The 27,856-nt window shown below is 49.4% G+C and overlaps 3 protein-coding genes and 1 non-coding gene across 5 annotated transcripts in view; 3 read left to right on the top strand and 1 right to left on the bottom strand.

The window, feature by feature from the left end:
- Lpcat3 (lysophosphatidylcholine acyltransferase 3) overlaps nt 1-11,689 on the top strand; it is a 38,308-nt gene extending 26,619 nt beyond the window's left edge. Inside the window, exons 2-13 of the mRNA XM_050164183.1 lie at nt 5,699-5,806; nt 6,887-6,993; nt 7,734-7,827; nt 7,978-8,015; nt 8,410-8,588; nt 9,164-9,272; nt 9,865-9,951; nt 10,043-10,206; nt 10,549-10,696; nt 10,770-10,928; nt 11,025-11,153; nt 11,312-11,689. Of these exons, the coding sequence (XP_050020140.1) occupies nt 5,699-5,806; nt 6,887-6,993; nt 7,734-7,827; nt 7,978-8,015; nt 8,410-8,588; nt 9,164-9,272; nt 9,865-9,951; nt 10,043-10,206; nt 10,549-10,696; nt 10,770-10,928; nt 11,025-11,141 (1,310 nt within the window). The 3' untranslated portion in view covers nt 11,142-11,153; nt 11,312-11,689. The remainder of the gene's footprint in view (nt 1-5,698; nt 5,807-6,886; nt 6,994-7,733; nt 7,828-7,977; nt 8,016-8,409; nt 8,589-9,163; nt 9,273-9,864; nt 9,952-10,042; nt 10,207-10,548; nt 10,697-10,769; nt 10,929-11,024; nt 11,154-11,311) is intronic.
- Nucleotides 11,690-11,893: 204 nt separating this feature from the next.
- Nucleotides 11,894-19,029, bottom strand: Emg1 (EMG1 N1-specific pseudouridine methyltransferase). 2 transcript variants are annotated; one of them, XM_050164185.1, is made up of 6 exons: nt 18,782-19,025; nt 13,192-13,293; nt 12,951-13,092; nt 12,560-12,618; nt 12,329-12,478; nt 11,894-12,156 (listed from the first exon to the last, which is right to left on the bottom strand). In XM_050164185.1, exons 1-6 carry the CDS (start codon nt 18,947-18,949, stop codon nt 12,043-12,045), a joined length of 735 nt encoding a protein of 244 aa, XP_050020142.1. In that variant the 5' UTR covers nt 18,950-19,025; the 3' UTR covers nt 11,894-12,042. The 2 variants fall into 2 exon arrangements, with proteins under 2 accessions (XP_050020142.1, XP_050020143.1); XM_050164186.1 differs by lacking the exon at nt 12,329-12,478 and having other exon boundaries at nt 18,782-19,029.
- Nucleotides 19,030-19,163: 134 nt separating this feature from the next.
- Nucleotides 19,164-24,137, top strand: Phb2 (prohibitin 2). Its single transcript, XM_050164184.1, has 8 exons — nt 19,164-19,451; nt 19,612-19,696; nt 19,999-20,078; nt 21,140-21,324; nt 21,996-22,125; nt 22,242-22,345; nt 22,748-22,825; nt 23,130-24,137. The coding sequence occupies exons 1-8, from the start codon at nt 19,325-19,327 to the stop codon at nt 23,208-23,210; spliced, it is 870 nt and encodes a 289-aa protein (XP_050020141.1). The 5' UTR covers nt 19,164-19,324; the 3' UTR covers nt 23,211-24,137.
- Nucleotides 22,414-22,663, top strand: LOC126514932 (small nucleolar RNA U89). The gene has a single exon (XR_007595710.1). It is a non-coding gene; the product is annotated as a small nucleolar RNA U89 (small nucleolar RNA).
- Nucleotides 24,138-27,856: the final 3,719 nt, after the last annotated feature.

Below are 27,856 nucleotides of genomic sequence, written 5' to 3'. Positions count from 1 at the left end.
GCATTCGGGAAGCAGAGGCAGTCAGATCTCTGTGTGTTCCAGGCCAGCCTGGTCTACAAAACAAGCTATCAGGATAGCCAGGACTGTTTCACAGAAAAAAACCAAAAAAGTTAAAAAAAAAAGGGGGGGGGGAAGAAAGAAAGGCTAAATTAGGGCTGGGGGAGCGTATGTGCATAAAGCCCCAAGTATGATCCAGGCATGGAGGTGCAAGCCTGTAATCCCGGCTCGGGAGGTGTAGGCAGAAGAATTAGGAATTAAAAGCCAGCCTCAGCTACAGAGCAAATTCAGGCACCCTAGGATACATGAGACCCTATTTTTGTTGCCTTTTTTTTTTATTGAGCTCTACATTTTTCTCTGCTCCCCTCCCTGCCTCTCCCCTCCCACCTTCAACCCTCCCCCAAGGTTCCCATGCTCCCAATTTACTCAGGAGATCTTGAGACCCTGTTTTTAAAAAAGAAAAAATATTAAATTCTCTTTAACTCAGGCCAGACAGTGGTGGTGCACACCTTTAATTAATCCCATTACTCGGGAGGCAGAGACAGGTGGATCTCTGTGAGTTTGAGGCCAGCTTGGTGTATAAAGCGAGTTCCAGGCAGCAAGGGTTGTTAAACAGAGAAACCCTATCTCAAAACAGCAACAACAAAAACTCTTCAGCTCAAGGGAGCAGAGTAACGTGTTATGTTCTTTAGATTGGGAGCATCACACGTGGTTAACGGTTTTAGTACTCAAAAGATAAATTCTCTCTATCCAGAAATGATGAGCGTTCCGACAGTTAGAACCTCTTGGACTCAGCCTCCCGTCTGAATTCTGCCCCCAGAACCTGTGTAACAGTGGAAGAGAGTGAACGCCACTAAACACTCATAGCACCATACTCATGTGTACGCATATGTGTGTCCGCACAGACACATAGAATTAAGTACAGTTTTTAAAGTAAAAGGCTTAAGGTATTGGATTTTCTTTCAGGCACATTTTCAGGCAGCACAGCCTGGCCTCAATTGGGGCTGTGCAGCCACAAGTGTCCTTGAACTCCTGATCCTCCTCTCCGCCTCCCAGGTGCTGGGATTTCGAGTATCTGCTCTCTGTAGCCCTTGGATTGAAGAAGGGCTTCATGAGCTACCAACTGAGCTACATTCTCTTTTCCAACCCTACCCACCCTTTCCTTTTCTTTTATTGAGGCAGGGTCTCCTTATATAGTCTAGGCTGGCCTCAAACTCTGCCTTATCCCCTAGCCTCTGAGTGCTGAGATCAGTACCACCAGACTCGGCTCTGATTTGTGGCTCTTACAAGTACTTCCTTGCTGACCCATTCCTTCCCTGCACAACGTCTGTTCACATGAGACTTCATCTTGTCTCGTCACTTCACCGTCTGACTAGTCATAGGTGTCCCACTCTCCCTTGAGTTAGTAATGCCGTATCATGCCATCTCTGCCAATAAGAAAGCGTCGCATGCCACCCCTTCCCATTAAAGCTCCATAAACAGAATGTCTGGCATAAAGGAAGTGTTGCATAAATATTTATAGAATGAGGGAATAGACCAGGATGTTTATGGAAGTAACAAGAGCTGGCGCATGGATTGCAGATGTGAACTGTACCAGTCCACTTATATGCACACTTTTTGTTTGAAAGATATTAAGAAAAAGGTATTTCATCAGCACACAGACAGAAAGAACTGCATCTAGCTAGTAATTAGTTTTGTCATTTACTGTCACAATACAAGCCCTAGTACCTGGGAAACAGAGGCAAAGGGTCATGAGTTCCAGGCCAGCCTATACTATATAAAGACAACCAGGCATGGTGGCACCACCTTCAATCCCAATATTCAGGAGGCAGAGACAGGAGGATCTCTGTGAGTTTGAGGTCAGTGTGATCTAGCAAGTTCCAGGACGGCCAGAGCTACACAGACCCTCTGTCAAATCAAACAGCCAACTATGTGGTAATCCGTTTGCTTAAAACAAGCAACTGGTGATGAAGCTACTCTGGGGGCTGAGGCTTACCAGTTCACGGCCTGTCATGGCTGCAGAGACTTCAGGGTCAACTTGGGCAGCTTCATGAGACCCTGTCTGAAACCAGTGAAATGAGAAGAGGGGCTGGAGATACAACTCAGTGGCAGAGGACTTTCCGAGTGTGTGTGAGCCTCTAGGTTCAGTCCCTCACGCTGCAAATAAAAACAAGCCGGGTGCTGTTGTCACACACCTTTAGTCCAGCACTTGGGAGACAGACAGACAGACAGATCTCTGCTGTGTTTGAGGCCAGTCTGCTCTACAGAGGGCATTCAAGGACATCCAGGGCTACACAGAAAAACCCTGTCACAGAAATCACAGAAAGGAAGAGAGAGGGAGAGAGGGAGGTAAAAGACATAATTAAGCATTTTCTTTGATTGACTCTTTAAAATATTAGTTATCACAAGCTCAAAACAAACCATATTGCCAATGATAAACTAACTGCATTTTAAATTTTAAGTACTTTATTACATTTACTTATTTTGCTTGTATGTGTGTGTATATGTGTGTGTGTGTGTGTGTGTGTGTACACATGTACATGCATATGCAGATCAGAGGACAACTTGCAGGAGTTGGTTCTCACTTTCCACTGTGTAGGCCCCAGAGATCAAACAAACTCAGCCATCTCCCTAGCCCTACATTTTTTATTTTAGAAGCAAGAACCATGGCAGTTGTATCCTATAACCAGCTCAAAAACACTGACAGAATCTTAAGATATCCTTCCAAAACACCAAGAGGGAGACTATTCTCCACACATGCCAGTACAAGCATGTCAGCTAAACAGCTTGGTAGAATGTTGGGGATGAGTCTGCAGCGAAGCCATATGTATGTATGCTCCCTTTGGTTTAGGGATAACAAATGTATTGAGCCTTTGATTAAGTGAGCAGACTAAGCTATGTAGAACTCAATGGCACTTTAGGAACACCCCTCCCCCCTTCAAAGAGTTTGCTTATAGTCCTTGGATCATATCCTGAACGGAATTGGAAAAACAGTTTTCTACTGTGCCAAAACAAGTTTTATAACTTGGTTGGTGCCCAAAGTTCGTCCAGCCCACTAGATAGCTTGGTATTAATTTATGTCTTATCTTCTCAGAAGTCTGAGGATGCTGTCCTCAGAGGACAGACCACAAGTGTAAAATACTATTTCTGAGCATAACTGAGCTTCTTCTTGTCTTTGGTTTGGAGTTTTTTGTATTTGTTTATGCAGGTTCTTTAAATAGGCTAGTCTGATCTCAAATTCAAGATCTCTTTTCTTGGCCTCTCAACCTCCCAAGTGCTAGGATTGGAGACCTGTGCCATCATACCCAGTCCCTGTTTCTTTTTATAATTATTCAGTAAGGAGAAATTTTTTGGTGTTTTGTTTTATTTTGTTTTTCGAGACGAGACAGGGTTTCTCTGTGTAACAGCCCTAGCTGTTCTGGAACTTGCTCTGTAGACCAGGCTGACCGCAAACTCACAGAGGTCCGCCCGCCTCTGCCTCCTGAGTGATGAGAGGAAAGGGAACACAGTGAGGAAATCCTTGGCCAAAGCAATACCAAAAACCAGCTGGGCAACTCCTAACTCTGCGTCTCTCTTTCTGATATTAAAACACTCTTTAGATCTCAACTCTGTTCTGCTTTGTTGACTGTAACACACTTCTCTTGGGCTGTTTCCACTCACTGTTAGCAGCTTTCTTTGGCAGGCATCCCATGGCTCTGGCATCTCTAACATCTTGGGGTCTCCAAGGCAATACAGCTTCACAGAATGGCCTCTCTAGGTCTCCATTCAGAAACACTCCTGACACATACCTGGCCTCACCTGCTTTCGTTAGTCAGGGAGGCAAATTCCATAACCCCTTTCTTGTATCCTTGACTCTAAACTCAAAACCACTTGGCTGAAACTGCCAAGTTCTGCTTGCTGGGGCTGGAACATGGCCTCCTTGTTCAAGTACATATTCACCAGCTTTCTGTTTTTAGTGGTTTCCTTTCTGTCTGTGCTTTTGTTCTGGATCTTACTCTATAGACCAGGCTGGCCTTGAACTCCACCTGCCTCTGCTGGGATTAAAGGTGTGCGCCCCCACACCTGGCTCTAAACTTTTCTTCAGTTCCTTTCCACAAGTTGGAAGCTTAGCTTGGAGGTCTTGTCCTTTATTCTGTCTATAAGTAGGCTTTTTATAATCTTTTCATCTCCTTGAACGCAGGCTTTAGCTCCATTATACTTACTGGTGCCCCTTTTCTCCTCAAACTTTAGTTTGTAATTTTCCTTGTGAAGATTGCGCCTTCTCGTTATAGATCTGCATAAGACTGGCCACTGATAACCAGATGACAGCCAATGCTAGGCTCTTTCGAAATCCTTCTGCCATTGCTCTTAATCCATAGCTCTTCAATTTGGCCTCAGGCAGATTTTTTTGGACAAGGGCAGAAAACAGCCACATTCTTTGCCAAGGTATCACAAGAACAGTCTCTAGGCCGCATGCTAATGTTCTTCTCCTCCGGAAACTCTGGAGCCAGGCCCCCGACACTTCAGACCACCACTGTCTTCCATGTTCCTAGTAGTATGGCCCATTAAGCCTCACTTAAAGTGTCCACTTGTTTTCCTAGTCTAGGGTCCTAAGTGTTCTACTATTTCTCCAAACAAAAGCATGGTGTGGCTATGCCAGCAATACTTCACTCCTGGTACCAGCTTCTCTCTTAGGGTTTATTGCTGTGAAGAGATACTATGACCTATGGGGCCATTTTCTTTCTTTTTTGATTTTTCAAGGCAGGGTTTCTCTGTGTAGCCCTGGCTATCCTGGAACTCACTCCGTAGACCAGGCTGGCCTCAAACTCAGAGATCCACCTGCCTCTGCCTCTAAATGCTGGAATTAAAGGCGTGCGCTACCACCACCCAGCTTATGGGGACCATTTTCATTCAAACCAGCACACTAGGCAAGCATTCTACCAACTGAGGGAGATACCTAATCCTTCTTAGGTTTCTTTAAAAAAATAAAAATAAAAAAGGCAGAATCTGCTATGGAGCCCAGGCCGGGTACTTGCTGTGTAGTCCACATCTGCCAGGTACTCACTGTGTAGCCCAGGGTGGCCTCGGACTTTCGAATTCTCCTGCCATAGAGCTTGAGTGCTGAGATTGCTGTTGACACTGCACTGTTTCCTCAGTTGTTGGTAGTGGAAATGGATTTGGTTTTCTGTTGCCTCAATTAAAAATACTTGCAGTTCGATAGGCAGTGGTGGCACACCTTTAATCCCAGCACTTGGGGGGCAGAGGCAGGTGGACCTCTGAGTTTAAGGCCAGCCTGGTCTAGAGTGAGTTCCAGGACAGAGAAACTGTCTGGGGGAGGGAGGGAACCCTTGCAGTTCTAAATGTATATTTATTTAAAAAAAAAAAAAAAAAAGAAGAAGAAGAAATTGATTTGTGAGTACTGTTTTGTCTTCTCTGTTGGCACCCATATAATGTATTTCCTTGGAGGGTCAGGGAGATGATTCAGTGGGTAAAGAGCACTTGTCAAATAAGCCTGGAGACCTGGGTTTGATCCCTGAATCCCACTTAGAGTGGAAGGAGAGAGCAGAGTCCACAGACACTGTGGTTTGACAGAGCGCACAGCAGCACAGGTGTCCTCACACATATACATCACAACATAATAATAACAGTTTTCTCAGTCCTGTGTTTTTTCCTCTCTGGCACCAGGCACAAGTAACCCTTTTCCTCTTTTTCTCCCATCCAGGCTATCCGTTGGCTCTGTTTTATCGGCATTACCTTTTCTACAAGGACAGCTACCTCATTCATCTCTTCCATGCTTTGACAGGCCTCTCAATTGCTTATTTCAACTTTGGTGAGTGGATTGAGCAGAACACTGCCCTAAGAGACCTGGGGTGGGAGGGGGCAGGGAGAACGGACCAAAACAAATCCTCTTGAGAGAAACTCACAAATTAGGAAGTCCTGGTTTTAGGGGGTTTTCAGTGAGTCCATAGGAATGCACACACATGTATATTTGGGGGTCAGGAGAGATGGCACAGCAGTGAAGAGCACTTGCTCGTCCAGAGGACCCGAGTTCAGTCCAACACTCATGTCAGGTGGCTCAAAACCACTTGTAACTCCAGTTCCAGGGGACCCGGTGACCTCTGACTGCATGGGCACACTCATGCACACACACACACATAAATAAAAATAAAGATAAATATTTTCAAACATTCTGAAAAACAGTATATTAAATAATTCAAAATAAGGTACACTAATATTCTTCTCTGAAAAATCATGAACCAGGCCCTCTAGGTCAAATCATACTCAGTACCACATATGTCAAAACATCACTGGGTACCACATAAGTATGTATATTTTTATGTACCAGTTAAAAAGTAAATTTAGTGTTACACACTGTGGCACACACCCTTTAATCCCAGCACTCAGGAGGCAGAGAGGGCCAGTTTGGTCTACATAGTGAGTTCCCAATCAGGGCTACACAGTGAGATCCTGTCTCAAAATCAATAATAATGAGAATACTTACCATTATTTAGGAGCTGCTGAGATGGCTCAGCTGGTGATGATCTTCTCACACGGAGGAAGATCACCAACTCCCTCTAGTTCCCTTTGACCGCCACACTTAGCATGGCACACTGATGTAGAAATGTTTGTTTTGAGACAGCCTCAAAACAGTCTCAGGCTGGCCTTGAACTACATAGACGATGATCTTGATCCTCCCGCCTCTACTTCCCAAGTGCTGAGTTGGAGACATGGAAGACCATGCCTGGTCCAGTGCACCTGGGGATCGACCCCAGGGCTTCCTGCATGCTAGACAGGCACTCTGCCAACTGAAGTGCATCCCCAACCCCCACAGCTGCTTACCGTGTTGTTTTTGTGTGGTTGGGGATCTCGGGAGGAATGACCCTAAGTGCTGCTCTCTTCCCTGCACCAGGCCACCAGTTCTACCACTCCCTGCTATGTATTGTACTCCAGTTCCTCATCCTGCGACTCATGGGCCGCACCGTCACTGCCGTTTTCACCACCCTTTGCTTCCAGATGGTAAACTTTTCTCCTAGGAGCTCAGGTTGCATGGACAGCAGGTGTGGGGAGGGGCAAGGCAGAGGGTGGTAGCATGGTGACCAGGAGATCTAGTTTGTAATCCCTCCTTCTACCACATGGCAGTCTGGCTGTGGGCAGGTCGCTGGTCACAGGCCCTGAGCAGGTTGTAGGAGTAACTCTGCTGGCCTCTGGACTATGCCATCACCGGGCTTCCTTGGTTCTCACCAGGTTTAGCCCAGCTGGCCATGAGGGCAGTCACTCAAAGGCAGGGCAGAAAAGTAATTTAGAATGTGCTGGAGAAGCTAGGCATGTCCATCTGTCTCCCCAAGCAAGCCCATCCTCACTGCGGTCTGAAAAAACATTTGTAGGGTCGTCTTATTTTTATTTATTGAGGTAGGTCTCACTCTGTAACTGAGGCCAGATTCAAACTGAATAGCTCAAACTGGCTTCAGTCCCTCTCAAGTGCCAGGATTCTCAGTCTGCACCAACAGGCCTGGCTCATAAGACCCTCTTAATGTTTTAACTGATGGGACCAGGAGAAAGGAAAATGAAGGAATACAGGGGATTTCAAGTGAAGGGGAAAATTAAGAGGTCAAGCCTGGTGGCATAGGCTTGGAAGGCTAAGACCACACTATGATGTGACTGTCAGCTGGAGGTCAAAGGCCATCCAAAGAAAGAGGGAAAGGAGGAAAAGGAAGAGCAGTACAGTGATGGTGGAGTAAAGACTTCCCCTCTCCCAGGCCTACCTTCTCGCTGGATATTACTACACAGCCACTGGTGACTACGATATCAAGTGGACGATGCCACACTGTGTCCTGACATTGAAACTCATTGGTGAGTGGAAGGGTCCTGCCTTCCTCCTCTACCTCATCCCCCCCCCCCCAAGCTAAAATAAACTAACTAGACTGAGTTCCTGTCGGTCCTGGCTTCTGTCCTCAGACCACACCCTCATGTCTCCTCTCCCCTTCCCCTCTCTCTGCTCAGGTCTGTGCATTGACTACTATGATGGAGGCAAAGACGTGGTAAGTGTGCACTCTGGCAAAGAGGCTAAGGATTAACCAGAGGGAAGGAGAAAGGCTACTGTCACCAAAAGACTGGACCTGCCTCTGCCTCACTCCCTAGCCTGTGAGCTACCTTTCAGATAGCAACTGGGCAAGGACCAAGCAGGGTGACTTGTCAGAATCCAGCCTTTACACAAAGTCCAGAGCTCGGTGCCAGCGAGGCATCTGCCACAGCAGCCACGGGCAGCTGTTGATTAAGCTCCCCACATTTCTGCATGGAGCAACCCTCCACCCCTGCCCCGCAAGAAGCCAAACTAAAGAATTCCAGGCAGTGGTGCAAAGGTTGGGAGTGCTCAGACTGGCTTAGGGTAAGATTCAAGTCTGTTCTGAACCTTGCATTCTCTTCTCAACACAGAATTCCCTGTCCCCTGAGCAACAGAAACACGCCATACGGGGTGTCCCTTCCCTGCTGGAAGTTGCTGGCTTCTCCTACTTCTATGGAGCCTTCTTGGTAGGGCCCCAGTTCTCTATGAACCACTACCTGAAGCTGGTGCAGGGACAGCTGACTGACAGGCCAGGGAAGACACCAAACAGGTAACTGCTCCTCCTGGTTGAAGACTTCTGTGACTTCTGAAGTGACTTTCTTGAAGGCCGGCCCTAGCACATTGGCCCCACTACAGTGCCATGTGGGAGGTGTCTACATGCTCCCCAGTGTACACTGCCCCAGCCATTTGCCCACCTTATGCCCCTCCCTTTGAAGCCTCCTCTCACATAGTAGGGAGACACTGTTCAATATACAAAAATGTATAATATATAGATATAGGTATATACTTTAGAACTCCTTCAGGGAACTTGGCCCCTGGACTTGAGCAGGAGTGGACATTGCTAGTTGTTCTGTACATGACGCCTGGTGAGATTCCAACTCAAGCATGCTCTGAGGGTTAGGCACAAGCACCCCACACATGGCTCCCTCTGCCCTGCCCTCACTCCTGTAATGCAGGTTTGCAGTGGCCAAGCACACAGCTGTCTTTCCTGGAAACAGCTCCAGGCACAGGATCCTGGTGCCACTGCCTGCAGTAACCACACCCTGAAATGCTCCTTTCCGTGACTGCAGGTCAGAGGGTGAAGGGCGAGGCTCTGCTGTGTGTGACCCACTTGTTCCTTTCCAGCACCATACCTGCTCTCAAGCGCCTGGGTCTGGGCCTTGTCTACCTGGTGGGCTACACCCTGCTGAGCCCCCACATCACGGAAAACTACCTTCTCACTGAAGACTATGATGTGAGTGGCTGCCAGCATACCACTGTGACTACTGCCTCACCAAATGGGATAAGAGAGAAGTAGGCCATGCCACCTAGAGATGTGTGCTGGATTCTGCTCTAGGTCTGTGAGAGTTGACATCAATGCCACCCAGGCCTCACCTGCAGGAACAAACCTTCATGGGTCCGGGGCAGCACCTAAAACAGCCTCTGCCTTGCTTTATGCAAGAGTGCAGTGGCTGGTGGCTCTGCAGTCTGCTTTCATTTGACTGATGGGCTCAAAGAGGGAGGGAAAAGTGGCTCTTGCTCCAGTTCCCCTGAAAACCTCCCAGCAGTTCCATGTCCATTCTGGGTAGCTATCTGAAAATTAACACGGACTGTGAGCATCCAAGGACTGTGGACATCCCTGTACTGACCGTATAAACGCCCAGACTTTGCAAAGCCAGAGGCGGGTGGCTATTGGCGTCTCTCTGCTGCTTACAGATAGGTAGGGCTATAGTGTCGTGGCACATGTGGCATCAGGCACTGCTAGGAGCAAAGAAGCCAGCCCCAAGTTTGAGAATACCATGTAGGGGACTGTGCCGTCCCTGATGCTCATGTGCTCTCTTCTCAAGCACCACCCTTTCTGGTTCCGCTGCATGTACATGCTGATCTGGGGCAAATTCGTGCTCTACAAATACGTCACCTGTTGGCTGGTCACGGTAAGTAGGGAAGATAAGTCATATTTAGACAAGCTGGGGGTGGGGCTGGGAGGGTGGAGTGACAAGAACCCTAAGCCGTCCCTCCCCTCAGGAAGGAGTGTGCATTTTGTCGGGGCTGGGCTTTAATGGCATTGAAAATGGGAACGCAAAATGGGACGCCTGTGCCAACATGAAAGTGTGGCTCTTTGAGACAACTCCTCGCTTCACTGGCACCATCGCCTCCTTCAACATCAACACCAATGCCTGGGTGGCCCGGTAAGCACTGAGGACAAGGATGCTTTGTCGGCTCTGCCCATGCTTCCTATCTCTCTGCTAAGCCTCCATTCTCACCCAGGCAGCCCCACCCAAAAAAACACTGGAAAAGTCCCTCAAGCCTTGGCTGCAGATCCTGGTCTTGCCCTTGTTTGTGTCATACCCATAGTCCCTCTGTTGCATCTGAACTATGACAGCTTTCCTCCATCTCAAGCCTTCCTATTAGCACTGCCTCCTGTACCCCCAGTGGCCACAAGTGGGAGCCAGTCAGCACTCCTCTCCTGGGGCAGAGCCCAGAAGCAGGAGTCAAGTCTGAGGTTCATCCTTACCCACCCTCTTCTCTAGTTACATCTTCAAACGCCTCAAGTTTCTTGGAAGTAAAGAACTCTCACAAGGCCTCTCCTTGCTGTTCTTGGCCCTCTGGCACGGCCTACACTCAGGATACCTGATTTGCTTCCAGATGGAATTCCTCATTGTTATTGTAGAAAAGCAGGTAGGACTCAAGGGCGGTAGGAAACCGGTTGGGGATAAGGACAAGACTAATGACCTCTACCCTCCCTCCCCAGGCCGCCAACCTCATTCAGGAGAGCCCCACCCTGAGCAGCCTGGCCTCCATCACTGCCCTGCAGCCCTTCTACTACTTGGTGCAACAGACCATCCACTGGCTCTTTATGGGTTACTCCATGACTGCCTTCTGTCTCTTCACCTGGGACAAGTGGCTTAAGGTAGCGAGGACCTGACTGCAAGGCTGCCAGAGTCACCAAAACCTCCAGTAGTGAGAGACAAGCAGGCTCAACTCTTTCTGCGGTCTGTCTCCACAGGTGTACAGATCTGTGTACTTCCTTGGACATGTCTTTTTCTTCAGCCTGCTATTCATATTGCCTTATGTTCACAAAGCAATGGTGCCAAGAAAAGAAAAGTTAAAGAAAAGGGAATAATAGATTTCCCTGGTAAGTAGTCTACAGGTGACGGCTTGGAATGCTATTGGAGATTCGGGTGGATTAGCATAGCTTGGCCACTAGGGAGCGCTCTGGGGTACTTCTATACTCGCTAGAAGGGACCAGGTGCTATTCTGGCCACCCTTCTAACCACACACTTCGCCTTTTAGGTGGCCGAGAGCTGGACTGGTGCAGAAACTACTTGTCCCTTCTCACAGCACTCCTCACCCCAGAGCAGACACCGGGCACTGGACGTCACAGCACTCCCAGCCGTGCCTCTGCTACAGCCAAGTTCACCGGGCCAAAGGAGAAGCTCTTGTGGGAGGAGCAGAGGGGCTGCACCCCCTTTGGACTCCCCCATGCACGTTGCCTTATCTCTTCCCTCTAGCCAGGAACCTGTTGTTTCTCTTCTGCCAATCCACTACGATTGTATATGTGCCGATACCACCCCCCCATGGGGGGAGGGGAGGGTACAAGGCCCTGCCTGCTCCACTTTTTCTATCTTGGAACTATACCAGATAAATCACTTCTGTTTGTTCAGTTTTTCACTGTTAGCATTCCTGACTGCTTTCTTTCATACATGTTTGCTGTGCTCGCTGAAGCTGAGCTCATCGGGGTCTCTCCTCGAGAGCACAAGAATCTAAGATATCGGGAAGGCCTACCTTCAAAGTCCGGAACAGCAGAACCCAAGGGGGACAGTTTACACTACCATGTACTGCTGAGTTTAAGAACCCTCAAAACAATCAGGTGTGCAAAAAAGGAAAAAAGCACAGTCTTTATAGGAAATACAGTGTTGGCTCCCACTCTGCCATCTTGGTACAGAAGATGATCTTCCAGCAGACACATTAGGAGTCCACAGACGTAACGCCAAGAGTCCTGTCTGAACTAGGCTCTGCTGCTCTCAGATGACACCCCATACTTCTTCAAAGGCTGTGGTAAGTTTGGCACAGGTAAGGGCAGCAGAAAGTGGATAGTTGCTGATGGACACCATCTTCTCTGTGTACTCCACACTGACCTGAGAGAGAAGGAGCTGGTCAGGCAATGCTTCCCTGTAGCGGGTTCAGACCTCATAGGTGAGCTACTGTCTCAACGGCAGTATATTTCAATCTCAAACTTCTACAAAAACTGGAGATTCTAGCTCTGTCTGTTAGAGACACGGCAGAAACGTCAGAGAAGCCAGACTGTACCTTGCCGTGGGCAAAGGCCCCCACCACAAAAACAACTGGGTCACTGCTGGGCACCAGCTCTCGCACATCAGTGACGTCTGTGATGGAGAAGGAAGTGCCAATTTTCATACAGCCAACTGGGAAGTGGTCAGACACCGGATTCTTAATTACCTAAGAAGAAAAAGCAAAGTCAGCCCCAGAATCAGCCCCAGAACCAGCCCCAGAACCTACCAACAGGTTTTCCCAGCTCACCTTCAAAAGCTTCTGAGGGCCATCAGCTGCTCGGACACTGAGTTTGTGTAAAAGCTGAACTAGGAAGGGGAAAAGCGAGAGTTCAGAAGTGGGATGAAATCACATTCTCCCAGTGACCTGCAGAGAACACCCCTCCCCGGAAACTAGGCTATGTGTCCCTTTACATCCGCATTGTATCCTCAGAGATGTTCCGAACAGACACTGTCAGGCTTGTCAACTTTATCCCTCACACAGAAACCTAAGAACAGGAGTCAAATCTCCATATATGTGGAAAACTACCAGGGGCCTGTTCTGGCAGTAGCTCCCCACTGCTGACGGACTGAGTATGTGACCCCTTTCCTGTCTTCACTTTGCCAAGTTCACTCAGAACTTAAGTCCTAAGGCTTCTCACCCATGAGGCCACAAAAGCGATCGAAGGTTCTAGGAATTCGCGTTTGGGGGTTCACTTCAATCAGCACGTTCTTCTGTGTATGGATATAAACCTGGAGCAAGCCAGCTCGGTTCAGGGGGCTGTCCATCAGCATCAGTAAGCTCTGAGAAAGGGAGACAGCAGGGTACTGTGAAGCCGGGAAAACAGCAGTGTTGCTGCCTTCTGTAGACAGCTCAGAGGCCATTGGCTCTATCCCAGTTACCTGGTGGGCGATGTCTGGTCTGACTTCCCCTGGGTCCCGTCCATTCTTCAACAACATGGACTTGTGCTTGTCACAGTTGAGTAGCTCATAAGTTTTCCCTACCTGCAGAACAGAGAACATGAGAGCAACGGGAATTCAATTATCTCGCCCAGTAGTTCAAGGTGTGGTCCCTGAATGATCAGCATCATGACAAATTCAAGCCCACTCTAGACCTAAGACAAAACACTAAGTAGGGCTAGAAAGCTTCTCAGGGCATTAGCATGTGGCTACATTTAGCTTTATCTGTAAGAGACAGACACAGAGCCAACTATCTTACAGCCAAAAAGGAGGGGTATAAAGACACACCACATTGACTTTTTAAGGCCTGTGGCTATCAGGCAAGGTCACGGAAGTTCTAGAATCAGGAGTTCATGAAAAAGACTCATCATAAGAACAGTATGTATATGTATGTGCTGAGAACATGCCAGCCTGGGCTACAGCAAGACCCTGCCTCAACCAAAAAAACTCAATAAGCAAATCGTTGAGAAAAAGGGGTACTGTAGCTTAGTGGCAGAGGGCTCAGCACGGCCCTTATTTCATCCCCAGCAGTACGAAATAAAAGCATGGAAGTTGGAATAAAATGGGAAGGCGCTGGAGAACTAGGTTTATATATAAAATTGCCCTGTAACCCAAGAACCCTCTCAAGCAAAGAGCCAAAAGTTCTAGTGTCAGAAGTATGTGACACCTGAGAAGTGCCCTGCATGTCCATGCATGCCATAAAAGGGGCAAGTGAGGGCTGCTCAGGGCTGGACTCTGTCAATTTCAGTTTAAAATCTCAAGGGACATGAGGATGGTAAGACCAAGTGTAGACCTGGCTGGAGAGCTCAGCAGACAAGGGTACTGGGTGAAAGGAGGGAACCAACAACCTGTCCTTTGACCTCCACACACACTCGAGTACACACACACCACATGCAAAAAGAAGTCTATAAACATGGCCATCAGCAGGTAAAGGACCTGTTGCCAAGCCTGACCTGAGATCATTCCCCAGAACCCACACGGTAGAAAACCTACCCCTTACCCCCTCTGGTTGTCAGTGAGTGAACACATTGGCTGGGAAATTTTTTGAAACAACCAAAAAACATAGTTATGTACAAACACAGGCTCTGCAAGGTAGTGTATCACTAGAGCTTTTCATGTCTAAAGATAAAGTGACAATACATTTCTAAATATTTGGGAGAGTGAAGTTTTGAAATTAATAATCAAATAGTAGGAGAGATGACTCGGTGGTTAAGAGACATCACTCTTGCAGAGGACCCGGATTTGATTTCCTAGCACCCATCTGAACACTCTGGCCTTCAAGGGCAAACACATGTGGTACACACACATATGCAGTTAGAAATAAATAGTTTTATTTTTGTACATGCGTGCCTACATGTATGCCTGCACACCACATACATGAAGTGCCAGTGGAAGCTGAAAGAGGACACTGGATCCCCTAGAACTGGAGTTAGTATGTAAGCCACCATATGGGTGCTGGGAATTGAACCTGGTCTTTTGGAAGAGCAACCACTGCTCTTAACTGCTGAGCCGTTCATTTCTCCAGCCCCACATAAGTTAGAGCAAGGACTGAGAGAGAAAGAGCACCTGTGGCGCTTGGTCTTGCAGAGGACCTGGTTCAGTTCCCAGTGCCCACCCACAATCACCTGCTCTTGCTCCAGATCTTTGACTGATTGACCAGCTAAGGTGCCTAAACACGTAGTACACATAAACTCATGCAGGCATACACATAAATAGAAACAATTCTTTTTTTTTTTTTTTTTTTTTTTTGGTTTTTCGAGACAGGGTTTCTCTGTGGCTTTGGAGCCTGTCCTGGTATTAGCTCTGTAGACCAGGCTGGTCTCGAACTCACAGAGACCTGCCTCCGCCTCCTGAGTGCTGTGATTAAAGGCGTGCGCCACCATCGCCTGGCTGAAACAATTCTTAAATAAAATGTCAGAATAGGGCCGGGTGGTGGTGGTGTACACCTTTAATCTCAGCGCTTGGAGGCAGAGGCAGGCAGATCTCAGTGAGTTCCAGGACAACCAGGGCTACACAGAGAAAATGTCTCAAAAAAACAAAAAAATAAAGGCAGAACAAATGATCAAGAACGTGTTCTTAGGATACCCTTAATCATAGAAGAAAATGAACCTTTTGTATGATCCAGTTTCAGTCCATTAGTATGATAAAACTGGAGGTTTTGTTCTGATTCGAGATTTACTTAGTTTTACGTGTATGAATGTTTGGCCTGCATGCCTGGTGCCTCCAAAGGTCAAAGGAAGGCATCAGATCCCTTGGAACTGGAGTTACAGATGTTTGTGAGCCGTCAAATGAGTGCTGGAACTGAACCTGGATCCTCTGCAAGAAGGATCTGCTTAACCAACTGAGCCATCTCTCCAGGCCCGGATTTTCTTTTAAAGAGCCACAATAGAAAACATCAAGATGTTTCTTAAAGATACAACGGAAATTTTGAAATGTTATAGTCTGCTCTCAGAGAAACACAGTAAACAATCACATGACTCCACAAGCTGTGATACACAAAAATGGCTCCTTGATAACAGGAAGTATATAGGAGGTACCATTCCACTGTCACCGCTCAACTCCTACATCAGCCGTGTGTGCACAGGAGAAGGACAGGTTGGTGTCTGGAGTCTTCCTCTCTTCTGAGAGAGTTCCTTACAGAACCTGAGCGCACCAATTCAGCTGAGCTGGCAGGCCATCAAGCCCTAGGGATTCATCTGTTTCTCCAATGCTGGAATTTCAAATTGAGATGGACTGTTTTTCTTTTCTTTCTTTTTTGTGGTTTTTCAAGACAGGGTTTCTCTGTAGCTTTGGAACCTGTCCTGGAACTAGCTCTTGTAGACCAGGCTGGCCTTAAACTCACAGAGATTCGCCTGCCTCTGCCTCCCAAATGCGTGCGCCACCAACCGCCCGGTGAGATGGACCTTTTTCTTTCTTTAAAATTTATTTTTATATGTATTAGTATTTTGCCTGCATGTATGCCTGAGTGAGGGTGGCAGGTTCCCTAAAACCAAAGTTACAGATAATTGTAAGATGCCACTTGGGTGCTGGGAATTGAACCCAGGTCCTCTGACCACTTGAGCCATCTCTCCAGCCCCTCTTTCTCTCTTTCTCTCTCTCTTTTTTTTAAACAGGGTCTCTCTATGTATCCTGGGCTGGCCTGGATCTGCCTCCCCATCTGTCTCAGCGAGAGCTGGAATTAAAGGCATACAAGAGCATGCCCAGCATGGACTGGGCGTTTTACATAGTTGCTGGGGTTAGAACTCAGGTCCCCATGTTTGCATGGCAAACAGTCCACTAACTAAGCCATCTCGCAGCCTGTGATACAGCAGTTCCTTGGCCTAACCACTATGAAGAGGAAGCAGCAGCAGCAGCACCAGTTAGATGTGGGAGCTCACACCTGTAATCACAGCCTCCAGGAGGCCACCAAGTGCTAGGCCAGCATGAGGTAGAGGGTGAGGGCCTGTCTCAAAAAGTAAAACAGGCCGGGCAGTGGTGGCGCACGCCTTTAATCCCAGCATTCAGGAGGCAGAGACAAGCAGATCTCTGTAAATTCGAGGCCAGTCTGATCTACTGAGCAAGTTCAGTTCCAGAACATCCTCCAAAAGCTACAGAGAAACCCTGTCTTGAAAAACAAGACAAAGTAAAGTAGAACAGCAACAGATACTCAATAATTAGCCAAATATGGTGCCCCATACCTACAATTCCAGCACTCGGGAGGCTAAGGCAAAAGCAGAAGGATGGCAAGTTCTAACCAGTCTAGGTTATATGGTAAGACCATATATCTATCTCAAAACAATAACGAAGTAATAGTGATACAAAAGCCACTATAAAAAGAGTTTGCAGTTACCAACATTCAATGTCCTCAAGGTAGAAGAGAACTTAATGCTTTCAAAGAACTTAAAGTGGGGCTGGAGAGATGGCTCAGCAGTTAGGAACACTGTCAAAATTAACATTAATAGGCAGTCAGATGTGGCGGTGCACGCCTTTAATCCCAGCACTGAGGTGCAGAGACGGGCAGATATCTGTAAGTTCCAGGTCACTCAGAGTCACACACTGAGACCCTGCCTATAATAATAATAGGGGCTGGAGAGATGACTCAGAGAACCCGAGTTCAAGTCTCAGTACCCAATGGCATCTCACAACTGCCTGTACTCCAGTTCCAGGGGATCTGGCATCCTTGCACAGACATACATGCAGGCAAAACCCCAACGCACATAAAAATAAATAGGTGGTGTACCACTTTAATCCCAGCACTTGGGAGGCAGAGTTAAGTGGATCTCTGAGTTCAAGGCCAGCCTGGTCTACAAAGAATTCCAGGGCAGCCAAGACTGTTACACAGACAAACTCTGTCTTGAAAAACAAACAGGTTTTCTAACTGCAAATTTTAATAAAGCACAAACTTTTAATAAGGCACAAATGAAGCCGGGCAATGGTGGCGCACGCCTTTAATCCCAGCACTCGGGAGGCAGAGGCAGGCGGATCTCTGTGAGTTTGAGACCAGCCTGGTCTACAGAGCTAGTTCCAGGACAGACTCCAAAACCACAGAGAAACCCTGTCTCGAAAAACACACACACACACACACACACAAATGAAGAGAAGATGGACAAGACTCACTTCAGTTATTAGGAAACACCACAGCTTTACAACGTGAGGACACACTTTCCTTACCGTCACTAAGGACCAAAATTAGAATCCAGGTCAGGTCAGGAATGGTGAAAATCACCGACAAGCAATCATTTCTCGTATTTTGGAGGCTGAGTATGGAGAGTTCCAGGCCAACCTTGGCTGCATGTCAAAACCAACCAACGTGTGTTTGTGTGTATAAACTTCTGGCCCTACACACCAAAGAAGTTTAGCTCTGAAAGGTGAGACACAAGAGATGGAATAAAGGGGCTGGAGATGGCGGTGGGTGGTGTTAGGAGTGAGTCATGCAGAGGACCCAACTTGGGTTCCCATCACTAATAGGTGCCTCACAATCAAATGCAGGCTTGCACACATAGATAGGTAAAAGTAAAACCAATCTTTAAAGGGGGTAGGGTGTGAGTGTGTGTGCGCGTGCTAGCAGACATACACAAACACTGCACAAAGTTTTAAGATAAGACTGCTCATTTGACTACGCTCAGGGAAATAAATGATAGATTAAAAAAATAAAGGCGAAGGCTTATTAAATAATTGATCCAAACATGCTTCAAGATAAGCAGAAATGTAGAACAAGCTGATAGAAGAGTCTTTTTACCAAAATAAAATACTAAATCCTTAGCAATAAAAGGCTGGAAAGTCATTGGCCTTTGGGATTTGAGACCTTAATAGGTAACGCCTCCCTCACTTTCCACTTTATACCACAGACTCCCTGATAAGTCAACTAAAAGCAAGGTGAAAGCGCGAATGCGTCAAGAAGAGCAAAATAAAAGATTGCCAGCCCAGGACTCCAGCAGCCTGCGAAACTAGGTCATCCTTCAAATTTCACTGCTCAGTTTTTTCCATCCATCCTGTGTCCCTGGTCCCCACAGAACCTAATCGACTTACTACTCCACACTCTGTTCCAAACTACCTTGACTGTCTCCAGACTGGCGCCTTCCAGCACCACAATGAGTCTACGGCCTCCGCTCTTGCTTCCTGCCCCAAACCGGGGTCTCTTAGGCGGCGCATTATCCCAATCCTGCTCCTGCGCTGCAAAACGCCGTTCACGAGGTTGGAAACCACCACTGGGCGCAGCCATCTTGTAAGCAGACCGGAAATTGCGCTAACTTCCTTAAACCAGAACCTCGCGTCGGTCCTCACTGCAAACTTCCTCCCAGCTGCCATTTTGAACGAGGGCGCTTGGAAATGGCGATAGCAGTAGTCCGGACCTACCGAAGGACACGCCTCCGAAGGAGGCGGGACTTCCGGATGCGCTATTACTGTGCGCGAAGTTCGGGTCCGCCTAAGCAAAGGGGCGGGTCAGGGGGAAGCGCACTTCCGGTGCCCTTTCTCCTGCGAGCACCACGGCCCCCAATCCTCGTGTGCAGGGCGAGGTCTGAAAACTGGAGTGGGGTAGAGGCTGGCGGGCACCCCCTCCTGACCTCCGGTGCCGCCGCCTTCGGGAGGACCAGACATGGCTCAGAACTTAAAGGATTTAGCGGGACGCCTGCCCGCCGGGCCTCGGGGCATGGGCATGGCGCTGAAGCTGCTGCTGGGGGCCGGGGCCGTGGCCTACGGCGTGCGCGAATCCGTGTTCACCGGTGAGCAACCTCCTTCGCTGGCTGCACCTCTTGGTCCCCTACCCCACTGACCTGCCTCCCCAAGCTGTCGGCGCCTACCCATTCCCGCATCCCCGTCCCTTCTGCGCCGACCAGTACTTTCGTCAACGCCTTCTCCTGATTCCCACCCCTCTCCCCACAGTGGAAGGTGGTCATAGAGCCATCTTCTTTAACCGGATCGGCGGCGTGCAACAGGACACAATCCTGGCCGAGGGACTTCACTTTAGGTAATGGCGGGCAGAGCAAACGGGCCCTGACCCTTCACCCTTGACGGCTGTGGCCAGATTTAACTGCAGGCTTCAGAGCTGCTTTTTCCCTTCCTCACTCACCCCCCCACCGCGCTCCTAGGACAGTGGGTGCTCCGAAACTCCAGCAGTGCATAAAGGGCTGTTCTCCAAAGGGAAAAGAGAATCTCCTTGTCTGTGGTCATGGGGAGGAGCAGGCCCCAAGACGAGTGGAGGGGGAAAACTGGTCAAAAATCAATAAAACTGCAATTTCCCAACTCCTGTCCCTGACCTCTCCTCTCCAGGATCCCCTGGTTCCAGTACCCCATCATCTATGATATTCGGGCCAGACCCCGAAAAATCTCCTCCCCTACAGGTTCCAAAGGTAAGTGTGGGCAATCGGAAGCTGCATGGCAGGTGGGGACACAAGTAAACAAACTGAGCCTGGCAAAGCCACCAGAAATGGTAGTGTTTCTGAGGTCTTGGTTTCTGTATCTTCCAAAGAGCGTGCCTCATGGCTTAAAACAGTAGTTCCAACACGCGGTATGCTGGCACGTTTTTGTGGGGTCAGCCACAGGTATGAACAGGTCACCCAAAGAAAGTTCTTTATTTCCCCAACCATTATAGTAGAACTCTGGCCCTCAATAAATTTAATAAGAGGTCTGAATCTCAGTAGTTTGAAGGAAATGCCTAACATTCCAACCGCTGTAGATAGGACCACCTACCTGCCAGCACACATTCACCCGGACACCCCTAGACAAATGTCAGCCAATCAGGGGTCCTAAACCTCACAAAAGCCCCTCACCCCCACTTTACTACTATAAAAACCCAGTTCTAATTGAGCTCGGGGCTTTCCGGTTATTCCAATATGTTGGACATGCGGAGAGACTGAGTTTGCAAACTTGATTAAAATACTCTTTGCTTTTACATACGGGACTCAGTGTCCTTGTTGGTTTTAGGGGACTTCGCGGATTTGGGCAGAACAGTTTTGACGTACTTTCTGCCTAACAAACTGGATCCTAGAATTGCCTTTCTTTATGGTCGTCCTTGCTCCCTGGTGCAAGTCTTTTTAAGGCCTTTTTCTGTTGACTGGTTGAGTACATCCGCAGTGTATCTTGGCTCTGGAGAAACTCTCCACTCTTCACTGGCTGCTTCCTTGTAGACCATACTTAGGAGCCCTGCCTCATTCACGCGTACACTCAGAGGCAAGTGGCCCACAGCACTGTGCTTCTTTGTGCTGTTTTTGATGTGTGTCATGCATTCATTTGCTAAGTCATAGGCCTTGGGAGTAGAAAATTGACAGCTCTGGTCCTCAAGTCCTTGGAGTCTAGGGGGAGACCCACAGTTGTGCCCACACTGGAGGTTGCACCCAGTACAGTAGCAAAAGCCTGGGGGTCCGCTGATGGGGAACTTGCCTTAACCAGTCACTACTGGCCTCGCCCTTAGACCTGCAGATGGTGAACATTTCCCTGCGTGTACTGTCTCGACCCAATGCCCAGGAGCTCCCCAGCATGTACCAGCGCCTCGGGCTAGACTATGAGGAGCGAGTGCTGCCGTCCATTGTCAACGAGGTGCTCAAGAGTGTGGTGGCCAAGTTCAATGCCTCGCAGCTGATTACCCAGCGGGCTCAGGTCTGATTCCTAGTGCTGTCTGCATGGTCCTGGGTACTAAAAGGGCATTTTATAGAAGTAGAAGGATGTGGGGGTGGAGCTGTAGTTCAGCTGGTGAGTGCTTGCCTAGCGTACATACACAAGCCCTGGGTTTAATCCTAAGCATTATTTAAACCAGGTGTAGCACACGCCTATGACCCCAGCACTCTGGAGGTAGCAGCAAGAAGATCATAGATGTTTAGGGTTATCTTTGGCTGCATAGCCAATTTGATGTGGGAAAGCTGTGCTGATTATCACTCTGGGAAATAAAGCGAAACAACTCTAGAACCCGATACCAGGTGTTAAGAAGGAAGCATAGGAGGAAACAATGGTTATAATAGTCTTACCCACATCTAAAGAAATTCTTTTCTTGTTTGGCAGGAAGCTAAGCTGATATATATATATTGCATGGAAGAAAGGGAAGATTAGGGGTCAGTGTGACATGGGGCAGTCATGCCACCTTTCTGGTCCTCTTCTGTCACATGAAGACATTGAATCAGATTTTCTAATGAATGTGTGAGGACTTAAGAAGGGGTGGCTTTGCTGTTCATACTCGGGAGCTCTGGTATTCGGGTGGTTGTAGCAATACCACCTTCCTTCCAGTTCTGATCCCCTCAAGCCACCCCTCCCTTCCCTTCCCTACTCTTGCCCAGGTGTCCCTGTTGATCCGAAGAGAGCTCACAGAACGCGCCAAGGACTTCAGTCTCATTCTGGACGATGTAGCTATCACCGAGCTGAGCTTTAGCCGAGAGTACACAGCTGCTGTAGAAGCCAAACAAGTGGGTAAGCCACCTGAGGAGTAGATCAATGGGCTCCTGGAGGTGAGAGAAGGGGACTGCGTGTGGTTGGAGTCTTGCCACCCCACAGCCATAACTTCATTCATTCACTTGCCACCACAGCCCAGCAAGAAGCCCAGCGGGCCCAGTTTTTGGTGGAAAAAGCAAAGCAGGAACAGCGACAGAAGATCGTGCAGGCTGAGGGGGAGGCTGAGGCTGCCAAGATGATATCCTTGTGTTGCAGAGAGCTTGGCCTGGCCCCTGGGCCCCTCCGCTTTCCATCCTCCCTCATGGGCTGGCTGATGAGACCAAGGCGAATGCGACTGTGCCTGCTGACCCTTGGCGGGGGAGGGGGGATGATGAGATCTGAAATCTTGGTGGGGGTACCTGAGACCTGACTCCCCGCTTTTAAACAGATCACTAACATTGCTGGCCTTGCTTTCATGTCTGCTGCCACCACAGTTCTTGGCAGCAGCCTGCAGGGAGGCCCACAGAGAGTGGCCAAAGTGTGAGTGGCTTATGTGAGCGCAACCTTGAATCTGACAGCTCAGGGGTCAGGGCGGGTGGGGGGGCGCACATTGTGGCGGGTGTAACCTAGCCTAGATGAACCCTTAACCCTGCCTGCTTACCTTGGAGAAGCACTGAGCAAGAATCCCGGCTATATCAAGCTCCGAAAGATCCGGGCCGCCCAGAACATATCTAAGACGGTGAGAGGAAGACCCCACTCTCCCAAGACTGCCCACTGAGAGAGAAAGTATCCAGTTACAATCACACGATGGGATTAGAGCTTGACTTTACTCTTCACTTGGACAACTTCCTTGGTGCCTTCCCCAAGAGTGACTCCTCAGACTTTGTGTTTGTAGGGTGTGTTACGGAAGTGTGACACCGAGGCTTCTCACTGCTGTGTCCTCTACCAGACAGAGCAGGAGCCTCTTGTTGGTTACTGGGTGGGCCACTGAATGGCAGGGAGGCTTGAGGCCTCTAACACAGGATCCATTCCCTGTCCTGTAGATCGCCACCTCCCAGAACCGCATCTATCTCACGGCCGACAACCTTGTGCTGAATCTACAGGATGAAAGCTTTACTCGGTAAGAGATGGCTGTGCAGAGAGCAGGGTCCTTGGGTTCTGGAATCTGTTCATCATGGGGCCCTTGACAGTTTCCCTGAACACCAAGGTCAGAAAAGTCAGTGACTGGTTGGCAGTTCTCTTGTTACATTCTCAAGGACTGACTTTACAAAACAAAATGGGATTTCTTGTGTAAAAGGAACTTTATTTATAAATACTTCAGTGAAAAGTGGTGACCGACAGAGTTCGGAATTCTGGCTGGAGAACCTGAATGCTGCTTCATTGGCAGTGAAAATATCAGGGCTGCAGAAGCCAAAAGAGCAGTCATGAGGGGGCTAGTATAAGGGTCAAGGGCAGCCGGGGCCTGAAGCTAACAATCATGTCTATCTCTTCTTTCTGTTTCCTGCTGACTCCATGATGTGCTGGCTGTAGGGGAAGGTAAGGAACTGCATCCCTGCTGGGACATGGGGGCCACCTACTCCCAGACCTGCCTCTGCGCTCCCCTCCCCACAGTCAGACCTTCCTTTGGGAAGGGGATAGTTTGGTGTGGTTTGCATCTCACCTTTATGGCGCCCATAACATCAGGAACATTTTTCCTTTGTTCTACAGCGACAGCCTCATCAAGGCTAAGAAATGAGCTGTGGGCTGGAGAACTCCACCACCAGAGGAGTGGATGCATTTCTCGCTAGTTTTGAGGAGCCAGCTAGGGAGGTCAAGCACGCCCCACCCTGCAAGCATCATGTGACAGAGTCCTCTGTACTTGGCCCTCTTGGATTAAGGAAGACTGAAGACCAGCTGTTGCTGAGGGCTTTCCTCCTCCCTGTGTTGGCCTGGGGGAGGGGAGAAGCAAGTGTGATTTCTCGGAGATTCCCTACACTGTTGTCCCACCCCCATGGGGGGAGATAACCACCATCCCAGAAATTCTCAATAAAACTTTTATTACTTAAACTGAAGCCAGGGTTTTGCCTCTGAGTGGGTTAGAGAGGGTGCACTCTGGGTCTCTGCCAGCAGGTGGCACAAGCAGTCTGGCAGTACTAGTGATCTGGCCTTACAGCGGGTCCTCAGAGCCTGTTGGCTCCAAAACAGGCGCTAAGATGGGTGGGAACAGCAGATCTCAGTCAAAGGCCCAACTACACACTCCTTCACCGCAGCCGCCGTGTCTACCAAATGAACCTGCTGATTTAATAACATCTTTTGTGAGCTGGGGCAGCTGTGGCTTTGCTGAGCCAAACTGAAAATTTGATGACCCCAACGGGAGCTGCTTCCTTGGTTACCAGCTTCTGTGTAGCTATGGGGAGATCATGTGTGTTCCAAAGCCCTGTGGGCCATGCACACTGTTAGCACTGCTACTTAGTCCCTAGATACGATGAGCTATTTGCGTGTAGGGTTATCCCTACGGAGGTGGGCTGCCCGCCCCCACCGCCCTGGAGCCCAGCTGAACAAGAACCTATTTTTGCACAGATTGCCTCATTCTGAAGATACTACATCCAAGTACTGGAAAGTTAAAGCCATTGCTCATAACCCTCACTAGAACCTTTGCCATCTTTTTCCTTCTGGGTAGATAAATAATGTGAAACTATCAAAGCAATAGGAGGAAAGGTGAACCTCAGACAGGGCTGGAGGGTGCAGTAGCTTCAGCTCCCTGGCTTCTCTCAGGCCGAAACCAGTATCCCTTGTTTCTCACAGACACTCAACATTCCCAGGATGGAAAGACGGTGGAAAAGCCTAGGGACCAAGTGTGTTTCCAAATCTTGCTGCTGTTCTGGAGGCAGCCATTTTGTCTCTTTCCCATTGTTCCCCTTTGCCAAGTGAGTCACACATACACACCCCATCCAGAAGGTTAAAGGTCAGAGGTTGCTGGTCTGGTGGCCTCCACGGTCTTCAAGGCTCTAGGAAGGTCACTGTTGAGGGAACTGACCCGGGGGCCATCTTTACCAGACAGTGTTAGGAGCTTCGTACTTCAACCATCCAACACTGCACTGGAAGATGGACCCAGAGCCGGCCAACGTAAAACCAGACGACAGCTGATCAGGTGCTAGAGCTGGCTGGCTGCGGACTCTTGGAGTGCGGTCCGTGCTCAATCCCAAGGCCAAAGTCGGCGTCAGGTAGGTTCTCAGTCTACCAGATGACAAATCACTGGGTTGGAGGAGGGGCCGGGGCCATTGTGTTCCTCCGGTGGGCGAGCAGCCAACCCGAGAACCATTTCTGCAGCACCCTTAACTCAGGAGAAGGGGCTTTCAGGGTATGTGGGGCAGAGGAAGGAGTTTGCTATCAGGTAGGGACCAGGGACCTGAAGCAATGGACGACGCTGACACGGGGACAGGGGCCTCCATCATTACCCGGCAGTATTAGAGACTCCCAACCAGCACCCAAACACTGCTGGGTAAGACGAGGGCCCCTGCCCAACCAGTCCACCTCCAAGATCAGTCCTGGCTAAGCCCAAGCACCCTGTGGAGAAGCCGCAGATCTCTGGCTCCCATCCCCCACCTCCGCGTCATTTGGGACACTTCCGGGTGAGCCTTGCTACTCAACACCAAGCGCACCCCGAGTTGCCCATCCTTGAGGCCAAAATCAGCTTCAGCAGCCCTGCTCCCCCCCCCCCGGTACCCCTCTGCTGTCCACCTGAGAGCCAGCCCCCTACCACTCCACAGCCCGTCCCAGCCCCCAACACACCAGTTCACTGCGCTCTACAGCTCCTAGCGCAGTCCCAGGACCCCGTGAGCGGTGGCCTTTACCTGGCACCAGACCCGCCTGACCCCCAGAGTGGTGCAGAAGAAAGGAAGGGGTATCAAGGCCCCGATTCAACCGCCTAGAGCCAGCCTGGCCGCCACTCTTCCTCTTCCTTCTTCACCTGCCGGGCACCACTGGCGCCTCACCTGGGCCCCGCCCGCCTGCTGCCCTGCGAACAGGTGTGTCCTCCTGCCATAGGCTGCCCCCCTCTCCGCCTTAACTCCTTCCCTCCCAGCACCAGCCCTGGGCACCTCCTCTTCAGGCCTGGCCACCTTGCCAGGCCTCCCGCCCTTTCTGGCGGCCTTTCTTCTCCTGCCTACTCTTTCCCTGTTTCTAAAGGAATAAGGAGAGAGGCCATCTTTGGAAACCCTTCCAGCGGCTCCTTCCCCAAGCCAAAAGCCCTCTCCTCTGAGGCCGCCAACCGAACCCTCAGGCCGAGTCCGAGGATCCTCTCTGAGGTCAGTGTGGGGTCAGCTAGGCAGGCATTGGTCTGTGATCCTCTCCAGTGCTAAGCCAGAGTTGGAGAACTCCTTGAGAACTGGGAAGGACGGAAGCCAACCAAACCTGTGGATCCCCTAGTCTCCGCAGCTTTGCTTTCCCCCTGATGTTGGAGTGTCTGTCCCAACGACCTAAAGGCCCCAGCCCCCACCTAGGGAGGAAAGCGGGGACCTGTTCTTGCCCTACATTCGCTACACCCCGAGAGATGGTGCTTGCAACCCACCTCTCCTCAGAGCCCTCTTCTCTGCTGGCCCTCGAAGAAGTCCCGAGCAGTTAGGAATAGGACCTGCCTTTCTTCTGTGTGGTTCGGTGTTGCTGGGAGAGGGGCCCTGCGGCGCACAGGTGATGGCCCCACCCATGCACCCCCTGGAGGGCCACCTAGCTCCAGGGAGCTATCACGTTGCTCAATCCCAGAGCCGTGGCTTCCCCTTCCTTTGTTCTCCATACTTTTCCGTTGTAATTATTTTTGTGGCCTATTTCTGGCTTGGTTTCCCAGACATCTCCCAAGTCCCAGTAGGATAAGTTCACTTGTCACCTTCAACTGCCCCCAGCACGGCCCTAGAACCTGTTAACACAGGGGGTATTCAGGCCTATAAGCTATCCTTCACCTGGTGGGAGCCAGCTCTTCCCAAGGTATGACTGGCACACCCAACTGCCCAGGAGATTACACTTATGTATAAAGAACCCAATTCTAGATAAAAGAAAAGGAAGGGGCACAAAAATCATAAAATGATCTTCAGTGTCCAGGACAATGAGGGCCTCAGCAATGGGATGTCCCCGTGTGCTTTGGGGATTGCAGATCGGGAGCGGTTACGCTAAGTCAGTCAGTCCTCCTGAAAATCTTCCTAGCTGTTGGCTCTAGCAATCAACAGCAGGATGTCTGGCAAATCTGGGGTGGGCCCTGCTGAGTCTGTCAGGACATGGACTCTGGAGGCCAGGAGTCCCGGAACCTCGAGCAACCTTGCTCCCTGGGCCTCCCTTTCTCAGACTTCTGCACTGTAAAATAAGGATAATAGAGGTCCCCAGGCGAGAGCCAGGGGTACAGATAGCTCAGTGAGAAAGCTGCTCACTACCTGCATGTAGGATGCTCTGAGCTTTGTCCCATACGACAAAATAAAGAAACAAATAAAATTTTAAAATTTATATATATATATATATAAAAGAATGTATCTAGTATTAATTCATTCTATAGTCCCTTAAATAGGGCCCAGGCCTGTTGCCAGTGTGTAATGTAGTAGTGGCCACTGTTATTGGCACTCGCTATGGCAATATCTTCACTACCAAGCCGAGGAGGGCAGATAAATCCAGATCACAGATCACCCTCTGCTGTAAGAAGGCTGGAGCCCTTGCTAAGCACACAGGAGACCTAGGTGCCATCCCCAGCATGAGAGAGGGAGAACACAGAACAATCTAAGCCCTAGGAGGGCCGCAGGCATCTAGCTGT

Source organism: Alexandromys fortis, unplaced genomic scaffold (genome assembly GCF_014885135.2).
Source record: "Alexandromys fortis isolate MF-2015 unplaced genomic scaffold, M_Fortis_MF-2015_v1.1 scaffold_150, whole genome shotgun sequence".
NCBI lineage: Eukaryota > Metazoa > Chordata > Mammalia > Rodentia > Cricetidae > Alexandromys > Alexandromys fortis.
This window is presented reverse-complemented; position numbering and strand designations above follow the sequence as displayed.

Coding starts and splice junctions, on each gene's coding strand:
- Emg1 (XM_050164185.1), bottom strand. CDS start 18,949: ATGGCTGCGCCCAGTGGTGGTTTCCAACCTCGTGAACGGCGTTTTGCA. Junction 13,093..13,191: donor GACCAGACATCGCCCACCAG/GTAACTGGGATA, acceptor TCCCTTTCTCAG/AGCTTACTGATGCTGATGGA. Junction 12,619..12,950: donor TCGCTTTTGTGGCCTCATGG/GTGAGAAGCCTT, acceptor TCCCCTTCCTAG/TTCAGCTTTTACACAAACTC.
- Phb2 (XM_050164184.1), top strand. CDS start 19,325: ATGGCTCAGAACTTAAAGGATTTAGCGGGACGCCTGCCCGCCGGGCCT. Junction 21,325..21,995: donor TGATTACCCAGCGGGCTCAG/GTCTGATTCCTA, acceptor ACTCTTGCCCAG/GTGTCCCTGTTGATCCGAAG. Junction 22,826..23,129: donor CCCAGAACATATCTAAGACG/GTGAGAGGAAGA, acceptor CCTGTCCTGTAG/ATCGCCACCTCCCAGAACCG.